This window comes from Apodemus sylvaticus, chromosome 7, assembly GCF_947179515.1.
Source record: "Apodemus sylvaticus chromosome 7, mApoSyl1.1, whole genome shotgun sequence".
In the NCBI taxonomy this organism is placed as follows: domain Eukaryota; kingdom Metazoa; phylum Chordata; class Mammalia; order Rodentia; family Muridae; genus Apodemus; species Apodemus sylvaticus.
Window position 1 is genome coordinate 63,869,956 of NC_067478.1, and position 12,437 is coordinate 63,882,392.

Sequence of the window (12,437 nt, forward strand, 5' to 3'; positions counted from 1 at the left end):
AACCCTCCAAGATTAAAAAGGATATCTCTGTAGAAATGTATTTGATATCAAGTAGGTTCCTTTGACCATGAAATTACAGGCTTCTTTTGTTTAATCCTTAAATTGTCCTTGTAGGTTTGGGTCTGGTCTTAGATAAAAGGCTCAGATTAGAAGATATTTACATTTGAGGAATCTCATACAAAGTCCTTGCCAAGGACTCAAGGTGGATCCTAGGGCAGATAAAAAAATTTACATTTGAGTTAATGCAAAGCTTAGAGCTGCCTCAGGGGAAGCTAGTGAGGAAGTTTTGAGAAATTGTTTCTGCCTTACAGGCCCCACCTAGGGAGTGTTTGGTTTAAAAAAAAAAAAAAAAAAAGTTTTTGACTTATCCAGGTGTGGGTTAAAATGCAGTTCAAATCTATGAAAGGTCAAGGAGGCTATAAAAGCATTAACATTTGGCCTGTCTACTCCCTATAAAATTATTGTAAATTTAAAGGGTTGGTTTTTTGCTTTACATTCTGATAATTATAAAAGCATTTGCTTCTAATTTTAAAGAAACAACAAAACAATGTCATTAGAAAGTTTTTGCCTCAAGGAATGGCTAACAGCCTTACGTCCTGTGAGAAAAAATGTTTGTCTCTCTTTCAATACAGAAGTTAAGATCTTAAAATTTTCAGTGTATAATGTTCATAGAATGTTTGTTACAGGCCCTTGCTCCTATAGACTTTTAGAATTTTTAGGTAAATGGCTTTCAAAGGTTGTTAGGATATATTAATTGGCTTTATCTTATATTTACCTCATTTTAAGCTTGCCACAGAAGGTCTTAAACCTCTGTTTTCAAGGTAGGAAACGTTTGTTCCTTGCTTCAAGCAACAATCAAATTTATTATTAATGGTTGATCTATTACATGGCAAGCATTTTTAGGCAAAATTAATAATTGTTATCCAAAAGATAATTTGTACTATCAGATCACATGTTTATTCCTTTAAGTTTCTCCCTGCTTCAACACAGATACCTGAATTGGGTGCTATAGCAGCTATTTTTAAGATGTTAAAGGTCAAGCTTTTAATAATAGTAGATATACATAGCTCATGGTTTATAATTGCTTAAAATTGGTCCATTTTTAATACTGCTAATTCTTAATTTCTACAGTTCATACAAATGTGATTCAAATTTCTAAGAACAAAGGATATGTTCTCTAAATGACTGTCCTTTAGGTATTTGAAATAATTTTATATTTTGTGCACATCAAATTATAAAGATTTGTTCTTGATGTCCTCAATTTCTACCTCTACCACGTAATGGTGTTAATCCTAGAGGACTTAGTTATTACAGATAAATGATATTCATATTTCTAATTTAGAAGATTAAAAAATATGTACATGTGACTAATGATTCATTTTTAGGCTGTCTAGTTGCAACTGCTCTAACAGAAAAAGCAACTATATTTTATATAATTACATAGTTATTGCCTATGTTATGGGTTATACTTTGTGTTCCAACTTAAATTAATAAAACAATATCTTCTTGGAAGAAAGAAGAGAGGGGAAATCGTGTCCCTGTACATATAATTTAAATTATGCTTACATGTTTTTAAGAAAATTTTAAAATTTTAAAATTTAGATGCCAAGAAACTCCTTGCTAAATGTATATGACATCTTGTAATTAGACATATTGATGTCTAGGTGAAATGAAGGAATTCACTTACTAACATATGCCATGATCCTGATTTAATATTGGGGGAGAAGGCATGTCCTCTGTTTTTTCCACAGAATGCTGCAGAAGATATGCTGACTGTGTGCTTGCTGAATGCCCAGACCATGGTAACATAAGAGCTATATTGGATATATGTTCTTGACTTACCTCAATTGTTAAATGTCCCAGGTTAGATAAATTGCCTAGCTTCAAGCTTTTAGACTTTGTGGGACAGAACATGGAGACTGTTATGCTAGCTTAGGAAAAATTAATTAAGAAGAGTTAAAATGACTCTTCTCCTTATTGTGCTCAGCTGACTCAACCATAGACTGGTCTAGAAATAATTCCAATATTGAAGATTCCAATTTTGAAGATGGCTAACAATCTTCAGCCAGCTGTGTTAATTTAACATATAGTCTCCACTTTTCCTGAGAAGTAACAGCTTAATTCTTGATTCACAAGGCTACCTCTCCCACCTCAGAGGCCAAGCCTTGGGTCCTTAAAGTTGTTAATTTACAACTGAATTGGATACTTCTGGGACAAGTTAATCCTATTCCACCTTTAACTCTTGACCTTGTCTGTTAAGCAGACTGGCTGTCTCCACCCAGGCTCACCTGGATGGAGAGATTACATGTCTGTTAAAGACACTTGCAGACCCCCCTGGCTTCAAAACTTACACAAGTGGATCTCCAAAGAGGGAGCCACATAGAACTCAGATCTATGTGTGTTTGTTTTTGAACAAACATGGGTACCAGCGAGACGTGCGAGGCAAAGCACTGCATGGGGAGGTGAATTTCTGCTTCTGAGTCCCCAGGAAGTACACCTAATTGCATAGGGGTTAACGTCGAGAGGCTGTCCTTAAAATAATAAGGGAGCCTATTACCCCTCCTCTGAAAAAGACGTTATACAATATTTAAGAGGAATTACGGTCAATGCTTCCCCTCCTGGTTAAGGCCCGCCTTCTTATGAAGGATATTTATCCACTTGTTTTCTACCTCCTCGTGTTCAAATTAATAAAAAAAGGGAGGACATGTACAGAGCCATATTGGGGCAGTCTTGCACTTGGTCAGAGTTTGACTTTGGTCAAGGTTAACTTCTCCCAGTTAGCCAGGATTCTGCTCCACTTAGGGTGGAGCGCACGTAGTAAAGGTTAAGTTCATTGTTCTTCCTGGTATAGGGATTCCTGAATTAAACAGGTGACCCACCCAGCTGCCGGAGCAGTCAAGACGAAGACCTCCAAGAGAAGCTAGACAACTTCCACCGGAACTCAGCCTGGAGTCTGGGGGGAGGGTTTGCCCAAACTGTTAAAAGGTCCGGCGCCATTAAAGTTTACGGCTTTGATCAGTGAACATTGACTTAGCCGTACTTTCTTTTCGCCGCTCTTCCCTATGACCCCAAAATTCTCTCAACAGGTAACCCAGTTTACATGTAGCTGCTGGCGGCTACAACTCTGTAGACCAGGCTGGCCTCGAACTCAGAAATCCGCCTGCCGCTGCCTCCCAAGTGCTGGGATTAAAGGCGTGCGCCATCACCACCCGGCTACTCTCTTAAGAATAGCCTACTTCCCTGCCTTTTTAAACTTTTATATGTACAGATGTTTGGCCTGCCTGCATGTCTATGTACCACATCTATGCCTAAGGAAGCCAGAAGAAGCATTCTATTCTCTGGGCCTGGAGTTATGGGCAGTTGTGAGCTGCCACATAAGTGCTGGGAACTGAACCTGAGTCCTTTGGAATACCAACAAATGCTCTTAATCACTGAGTTATGTCTTCAGCCCAAAAGGGGCTATTTGGAGTAAATCAGGCACAAAAATCTCATTCAGCAAGAGCGAGTCAATGCACGCATCCCTCGAGAGGGACAGCAGAGGGTCTCTGGTGGTTAGGTCAGGGAAGGCTTACAGTAAAACAGGGAGGCCACAGTCTCGTGGCTTGGTAGAGTTCCCTGGAGCTTCCTCTGAATGCCAACAAGTGAGAAAGCCCAGGCTGGGAGTGGAATCAGGTGGTTTGCTTCATCCAGAGATGACCTCTGTGGCAGTCAAGATTACACTGAAAGGTTTAGTCTGTGACGCTCACTTTAAACAAGCATGGCATTTTGTCGACATGTTTTGTTACTGAGTGGCTCCTGTTTGTCAGGCAGAGTTTAGGATGCACTGGGCCTTGGGACTTTCCTTCACTTTGAGATGGCATATATACATGTGTCATGGTCCAGGAGATTCGGCCAAGGGAACACAAACTCCACATCAGCAACTTTCAGGTCTCAGCCCTCATGCTATCAGCCTGTGAGACATCAAGGCAGAGAGTCCAAGAATCCTGAGATCATGAGCTTGGGAGCTTAGAACCTTGATCCCAAACTGAAGTTCTAAGGCTAAATCAGCCTACAGCAGAGCCCAGCTTTGGGCAGAAGGGGACAGCGTGCCCTCTGGCCCAGGCTTGGGTGTCTTAGCAGACCTGCCTGTGAGCAGTGCCAAACAAGATTACTCCTTCCCAGGCAACCCCAGAGTCCACAGGAGGAGCAGGGGTCCTGAGGCCACTCACACCTTTTCATAAAGCCACCCTCCCATGTCCTACAACATCTACAGTGCCAGCAGGCAAGGCCAGGGGATGAAAACCTGGGAAGAAACGGAGGCTAATTAGTCAGGAGGCTAATACTCCTTGAAGCTTCCCAGGGACATTAGCCTGTGAAATAAAAAGATGGAATCACTTACATAGTTGTTTGGGGCCAATGCAAGTCCCCATGGGGCACAGACTTAGAAGCGAGGGGAAGAGTATATACCAAACTAACAGTCAGCGACAACTCCCTTAGCTGCTTCTTGGACCCTAAAGAATTAACCCCAGGCCAGCTCCATCCACAGCTCAATTCCTTGCATTGCTAGAGTTGAAAGAAACAAAACCTTTGGGCTGGTGAGATAGCTCAGCGGTTAAGAACACTGACTGCTCTCCCGAAGGTCCTGAGTTCAAATCCCAGCAACCACATGGTGGCTCACAACCATCTCGTAATGAGATCTGACCCCTCTTCTGGTGTGTCTGAAGACAGCTATGGTGTACTTACATATAATAAATAAATAAATCTTTAAAAAAAAAACCTTTTTCCTTTTTCTCTTTTCTTCTTTTCCTTTCTTTTCCTTTCCCTTCCTTCCTTTCCTTCCTTCCTTCCTTCCTTCCTTCCTTCCTTCCTTCCTTCCTTCCTTTCTTTTCTGAGACAGAATCTCTTTATTTAGCCCTGGCTGTCTTGGAACTTACTGTATAGACCAGACCAGGCTGGATTCACTAATATAGATCAGGCTGGCCTTGAACTCACAGAGGTCTGACAGAAAGTAGTGAACTACCATGTCCAGTTCAAACAAAATATCTTAAAGTTAACATCAAGCACAGAAAAAAAAAAAACACATTTAGTAGTAGGGAAATGGCTCAGTCAGTAAAATGCTTGCTCACACTGGCGAGGACGTGAGGTCAGCTCTCCAGAACCAATGTAAAAAAATGGACCAGGGCTGGGGAGATGGAGGCAGCAGGATCCCTGGGACTTGCTGGCCAGGTGGTCTAGGTAAATCAGCGAGCTCTGAGTTCAACTAGATACACTGTTTTTAAAAGGAAGGTTGATAGTGATTGAGGAGGACACAGCATCAACTTCTGTCCTCCACACATACGTCCACATCCCCTCAAATGTGCACATATACAAACATGTACACATATCACACACATACAATGAGGCTGAGCGGTAGATTACTGACCTAGGAGGTTTAAATCCCTGCGTTTGACTCACTCCCAGCATAAAAAAGAAAAAGAAAAACACATTTAGATTCTCCCCTTATAGGTCTTCTCTCTCCTGATCCTTACCCAGGATCCTTTGTGGTGATGCAAAGACCCAACGCCTCTACCTTTCTGCAGGGAAACAGGCCATGGCATTGTGGAAGGATGCATGACTATCCATGCCATCAGTGCTACCCAGAAGACCGTGGATGGCCACTCTGGGAAGCTGTGGCGTGATGTCTGTGGGGCTGCCCAGAACATCATCCCTGCACCCACCAGCACTGCCAAGGCTGTGGGCAAGGTTGTCTTAGAGCTAAATGGGACGCTCACTGGCATGGCCGTCTATGTTTCTACCTTCAGGGTGCCTGTTGTGGATCTGACATGCCACATGGTGAAAGCTGCCAAGTATGATGACATCAAGGTGGTAAAGGGGGCTGGAGAGATGGCTCAGTGGTTAAGAGTACTTGACTGTTCTTCCAGAGGTCCTGAGTTCAATTCCCAGCCACGACTTGGTGGCTCACAACCATCCACAATGGGATCTGATGCACTCTTCTGGTGTGTCTGAAGACAGCTACAGTATATTCATATACATAAAACAAATGAATACATCTTAAAAAAAGAAGGTGGTGAAGCAGGCATCTGAAGGCCCTCTAAAGGACATCCTGGACTACACTGAGGGTCAGGTTGTCCCCTAAGCCTCTAACAGAGCCACCCACCCTTCCACCCTTGATGGCATTGTTCTCAATGACAACTTTGTAATCCCATTTTCTGTTATGAAAATAGATATGGCTACAGCAACAGGGTGTACACATGGCCTCCCAAAAGAAGTCTGGACTACACACCCCTCCTATAAGAACAGAGAGAGGCCTTGGATGCTAAGGAGTCCCTGTCTGAACTCAGCCCCCACCCCAACTGAGCATCTCCCCTTAAAGTTTCCATTCCAGACCTACAGAAGAATTGGGGGAGGGCTTATTTTCTTCGATACCATCAATAAAGTTCACTGTACCCACACAATGAATGAATGAATGAATGAATGAATAAAACATGGCAGCTTTTTCCTGGGAAGCCTCATTCCTCCCAGGTCTTCTTCTTCTTCTTTTTTTTTTTTTTTTTTTTTGGTTTTTTCGAGACAGGGTTTCTCTATGTAGCCCTGGCTGTCCTGGACTCACTCTGTAGACCAGGCTGGCCTCAAACTCAGAAATCCGCCTGCCTCTGCCTCCCAGAGTGCTGGGATGACAGGCGTGCGCCACCACCACCCGGCCCCAGGTCTTCTTCTGGGTCCCACTCATACACCCTGCCATCTGCTCAGAGGCTGTACAGTCTCCCTTGCCTGGTGGAGAGGGCCAGCGCCACCAGAGAGTCAGCCAGGGGTGACTGAGCCTGAAGTGATTCCCATCTCCAAGTCCAAGGCTGCTTCCCAGCACACTCCATATGGGGGCCTGGATCCGTCATCCTCGGAACAAAGGGGGCGTCCTCAGCCCAGCAAGAGGGCTCCTGCCTGGAACAATTCATCACACACCAGACTGTTCAAAGTAACAGTGCAAATGTCCTCTGAGCCAGGAAGGAACTTGTCAGCGTTCAGAGGGGAGGAGGCTGCATGCCGTAGGAGTTAGGTGGAGGGTGTAAAGTTCAGGCTGCCCAGGGTGCAGTCTGGCTCTCCGGCCTCCCAGAATGTCACCACCGAACCCCACCCTCCTCCAGGCCCAGATTTCTCATCTCTAAGAGGGGAATGTTACCACATGTCTCCCTCAGTCATTGTGAAGATTCAGTGAAGGAAGTCACATGAAGCATTCTGAGTACCCAGCATGCAGCGAGCACTAAATAACTGTTGGCTCGAATTATTCCCAAAGCCAAAGCTGCTTGTATAGGAACAGCTGCCTCCCTGAAATACAGAGATCTAGGACAGAGAACACTGGTCACTGGCCTCAACTCTCACTGTTTTTCAAGAACAGTGTCCTTCCTTCCTACTCCTCAAATAAATATCTTCTCTTCCTGACATTTATTTTATTTATTTATTTATTTATTTAGTGCATGCTCAAGTGCGCGCGTGTGTGTGCGGTGTGTGTGTGTGTGTGTGTGTGTGTGTGTGTGTGTGTGTGTGTGTGTAGGCCAGAGGTCAATTTCAGGTGTCTTCCTCAGCAACACTGTCCACCTTGTTTCTCTCCTTGGCACCTAAGGTTTGCCAATTCAACTGTGCTGTCTATGTGGACAGTGAGCTTCAGGAATCCTCCTGTCTCCAGTTCCCCAGCACTAGGATTCTGGTTGCTACCACACCCGGCTTTTTAGAAGCATTCTAGGGATCAGACTCAGGCCCTCAAGGCTGTGCAGTAAGTACCTTGCCAACTGAGCTGTTTCCCCAGCACTTACTGGATGCTTTTGTTGTTTTGCTTTCAAAGAAAAAAAATTGACCAGTTTGAGACTCATTACTGGCATAGTGAAGTCTTATCCTACTCAGAATGTTTCAAAGTTAACCTAAAATTTTCATGTCATTAAAATGTCCCTTCAAAAATCTAAGTGCCCCCACAGAATAAGGCAAATTTTTCTATGTTCAAACACTAGAGCCATATTCAATTGGCCAGGATGCTCATGTATGATATACACGTGAAAACCTTCAGAAGCCAAAGGAAGACATGGATGAGGCCCTGCCTCCAGCCTGTGAGTCTTTGGCTACATTCTTGTCAGTTCATATTCCAGTCACGAAAAAAGAATATGTGACATAACTGTGCTATACAAAGTCACCACTGTGCCACCTGTCAACTGAGCCAAGCTAGAAACTTTGTTCTTTTGAGCTTTACAAAATCCTCGTGATGTAGAATGACCCTGGTCACCACCCTGGCTTATACGAAAGGGGAAAAGGGACGTGTACTTACTTGCAGCCTGGATACGCGCCTTCCGACTGACCAGCAGCCCAAAGCGGTTCTGAGCCACACATTCATAGTCACCTTCGTCTGAAGGGCCACCTCCCTGCTCCAGCCTGAAGTGGTGGATCAGCAAGGAGCCGTTGGCCAGCAGGGTGGTGTGGGGGCCCTCAGGCAGCTCTGCTCCATTTTTCCTCCAGGAGACTTGCACTGGAGGGGTTCCCTCCGCTTTGCAGCCCAGCACTATGGGCTGCCCAGGGTTTGCAATATCATCATTTGGCTCCACAGAAAATGCCAGTTCAGCAGAATGGCCCAGACCTGAATTAGGGAAGGGGAAATGGAAGGAAAGGGGATGTGAGCAAGGAGTGTCCACACATCCGAGAAGAACTGCACACACACAGAGTCAAGTTCCATAATTCCATGTACCCACTGCATGCCTGTGGTGTATCTGCCGGCTTAACAGGAGTCCCTAATGTACACAGAAACTTATGTATTACAAATGCCATCCTGTGCAGTGTTTTACTTAACTCCAACCACTGTAGAAGAATGAATACCATTTATACAACTCTCTCATGAATAAGAAAACTGAAACCTGGTGACTTGCCCAGGACCTCACAATTGGTCTTTACAAATCTGAATCTTGTAGGGCTGGAGAGATGGCTCAGTTGTTAAAAACACTGGCTGCTCTTCCAGGGGACTCAGGATCACTTTCCAGCACCCACATGGGGACACTGCAACTCTCTGTATCCATTCTTGAGGATCTGACGCCTTCTACTGGTCTCCATGGAAGCCAGGCACAGAGATGCACGGACTTATAAGGAAAAATATCCTCACATGTAAAATGAACTAAGATTAAAAAAAAAAAAAAATCAGAGTCTCAGGGGCTGGAGAGACGGCTCAGCGGTTAAGAGCACTGACTGCTCTTCCAGAAGTCCTGAGTTCAATTTCCAGCAACCACATGGTGGCTCAAAACCATCTGTAATGGAATCCGATGCACTCTTCTGATGTGTCTGGTGTGGTACAGCTACAGTGTACTCATATGAAAATAAATAAATTAAAAAAAAAACTATCAGTGGTCATAAAAATCAGAGTCTCAAAAGCAAGACTGATCCCAACACTCTGCTTCCATTTTTGTGATCACCCTGCATAGGCACTGAAGCCTTGCAGACTTTCAGGATGTAATCTTAAAAATTCAGTGTAATCCCAGCTTCCCCTCATCAACTATTTAAATCAAGGAACAGCAACATGGCTTGTGTCGCATGGTTGTTTGACATGATTAACAAGAGAGCAATGCAGAAAATTAAAATCCCTAAAGCAATTCGGAAGGGCTGAGATGCTGCTCATTTGGTAGAATGTTTGCCTTGCATGCATAAAATCCTGGTTTCCTTCCCCAGCGCTGAAACCCAACATGGTTGCTCATAATCCCCTCACTGGTGGGGTGGGGGTGTGAGGACCAAGAATTAAAGTGAAGAGGCATTTTGGCTTTTCACATATAAGGGAGACAACGATGTTCCCTCGCTGTGATTTTTTAAAAAAAAATAATTAAATCTTGTGTTGGGCACACACCTTTAATCCCAGCACTCAGGAGGCAGAGGCAGGTGGATCTCTGAGTCCCAAGCCAGCCTGATCTACAGAGGAAATTCCAGGGCAGCCAGTGCTATACAAAGAAACACTGTCTCAAAATAAATAAATAAATAAACAAAAACCTAAAAAGTGGAGTGAGATAGAAATAAACCAGGTTTCCATTTGCTGGTAAAACTATCAAAGACTTGGTCCCATGCCTGGTAGGGAGCCCCCGGTATAAACCCAGTATTCAGGGTCCAGGCTGTGTGTGGCCGGCCTGTCCCCCTTAGCCCACGCTCTGGGTGTTGCGCCTTTGGCCTTTGTTGTAAGGAGAGTTGGGCAATAGTAAACATCAATTTACATTTCCAAAATTTAGCAGAAAGCGCGTGTGTGTACCTAGGAACTTCACTCCCAGGTAACCTCAGGATAAAAAAGAGCGGGAGGCAGGTGTGGAAGGGATGAATGAATCAGAGCCCAGGCAGAAGGAATAGGTTCTCATATCCCAGAGGGGACAGCAAGTCTCACCAGCAAGTAATTTACCAGATCAGTTATGCATTCACTCCAAGAGAAACAAACCCTCCTGGTCTAAAGGGGCGGACACTGAGCCCCCCTCCCCCTCACATTACCAAGGAACTAGTGATCCTGGACCCCGTTGCTCCTTCGGGGATTCAAGCCCCTCCCTGCTGTGTGAGACCTAGTGGGGTGGAGAGTCTCGGCATTGCCTCCACTGTACGATAAGGACAGCTTAAGACATTTGAAGCTCACAGTCGTACAAATCCTTCGCATCCTCCACATATCCTAAGTCTGAGCCGCCTCCTCCCCCAATCCAACCCTGCTGTAGCTACCTACCGGGGATAAAGTTTCTCTAGAGTACAGATGCAATATTTTGCTTTTTGGGAAGGAAGGAAAAGGAAAGAATAGTCCAAATGTGTGTCTGCGAAGGACTTGAGAAAGAGGAGGGCTTAGATCCATCCCCTTCTTGGGTGAGATGAATCTTTTATAGGCCGGGAGGAAGCGACTAGAGGCCGGGAGAACCTAGGGTAGGGACTCCTAGAGAGCTCCCTCGGGGAAGGGCGGGGCCCTGGGCAGCACCGCTGGCAGGCGCTTGCCCTAGGCGACATCTCTCCTCCAGATCTCCCAGCCCCTGGCACGGTCGCCCACTCCGCCAACCGGGAATCTTTCCTTCCTCTTCGTCGGATACCCCTAAACCCAGTCCCAGCTCTAAACCCTGGGGGACGCCTTCTCAGCCCAGTGCAGGCGAGTCCGGGACCCCGACCCCGATCTGCCGCTTCCGGCTTCGTTCGCCTCGGTGCTACTCAGGGTCCCCAGCCGAGCTCTGTGCACCCGGGCTCGCCTTCCTCGGTTGGGACTCGTCCGCTCTTCTCGGGCTTGTTTCCTCCACTCCGCAATTCCAGCCTGCCTTCCCAACTCCTGCTTTGCCCCGCTTTCAGCTCCTATGTCCATAATCGGGCTCCTGCCCTAAACCTATCCTGAGCCCCGGAGGCGCAGAGAACCGAGCCCCGGCCCTCTCCCGGTGTTCTCCCCAGAACCCCCTGCAGTCCTTCAAACTACCGGCAGCCGGGCCGGAGTGGGTTTCCCCGTCCCACAGCTCGCTGTCCCGCCCGGACCCTCCAGCACGCGCTCCTAGCGTAGGTCCCCGCGGTGTCCCGGGGTCCGCCCCTCTCGCCTGGGTCCTGAGGCTCACCCAGGCTTGGCGCAGGCAGCGGCAGCAGCAGCAGCAGCAGCAGCAGCAGCGGCGGCAGCGACAGCAAGGGCGGCGGAAGCCGAGGCCGGCGCAGCGCGGGCAGGCGGCGCGGGGACGCGGTGCGCGGCTTAGCCATCGGTCTCTCGGTCCGCTGGGCTCGGCGACGCACGGCGCTGCTCAGGGGGGTGAGGGGGATCTCACGGGCTCACAGCGTCCCACGGGGCCGGCGCCGGGGCCGGGGCCGGGGCTCGGGCCGGGGCCGAGCCCGGGCAGCTGGAGGCTGGGGCCGCATGCCGGCTTTAGCGGGGATCGGGTATCACGGAGAGCGCCGCTTGCGCCATCTTGCACCCACCGCGGCGATCTGTCAGCCGCGCCCGGGGTGCGCGCTCCGCACTCCGCCCGCGCCCGCACCGCCCTCCTCCTCTGCCCACCGCCCCCCTCTCCTCCCCTCCCCCAGCCCCCTCTCCCCGGAGGCCGGGTCTGGGGAACAAAAGAGCCGGCGAGCGCTTTAAGCGGCCGGACATTCCCGGCTGCGCAGCGGACGCGCCCCCTGCGCTTTGAACTGCAGCGGGAGCTGCCGCGCCGACCCAGGCTGCAGAAGGGTATCCGCTCCTCGTGGTCTGTCCGGACTTGAGGATCTGGGAAAGTGAAGCCTGTGAGAGAGGGTCCCAGCCGCGGAAAAACACCCAAAGCTGAGGGGTTTGCTTTCCCCCACTTTCTCAGCGGAGTCTCTTCCACTATGTCCAACTCTGTGTTTTAAAGACAATTCCCTTAAAACTGCTCAAAGTTGTTAGAGATTCGGTATTCTCTAGGTTCCCTGTCCTATTCAAGGGATTGGATCGTGTAGCTTCAAGACTAGCCTCTCAAGACTGAGTAAGTTAGGGTACTCCG

The 12,437-nt window shown here is 47.4% G+C and overlaps 1 protein-coding gene across 2 annotated transcripts in view; it reads right to left on the bottom strand.

Moving 5' to 3' along the window:
- Igdcc3 (immunoglobulin superfamily DCC subclass member 3) overlaps positions 1-11,918 on the bottom strand; it is a 50,356-nt gene extending 38,438 nt beyond the window's left edge. For both annotated transcript variants that reach the window (XM_052188019.1, XM_052188018.1), the window contains exons 1-2: positions 11,547-11,918; positions 8,291-8,596 (exon numbers count right to left, since the gene is read on the bottom strand). In XM_052188019.1, coding sequence (XP_052043979.1) covers positions 8,291-8,596; positions 11,547-11,682 — 442 coding nt within the window. In that variant the 5' untranslated portion in view covers positions 11,683-11,918. The remainder of the gene's footprint in view (positions 1-8,290; positions 8,597-11,546) is intronic.
- Between the last annotated feature and the right edge of the window lie 519 nt (positions 11,919-12,437).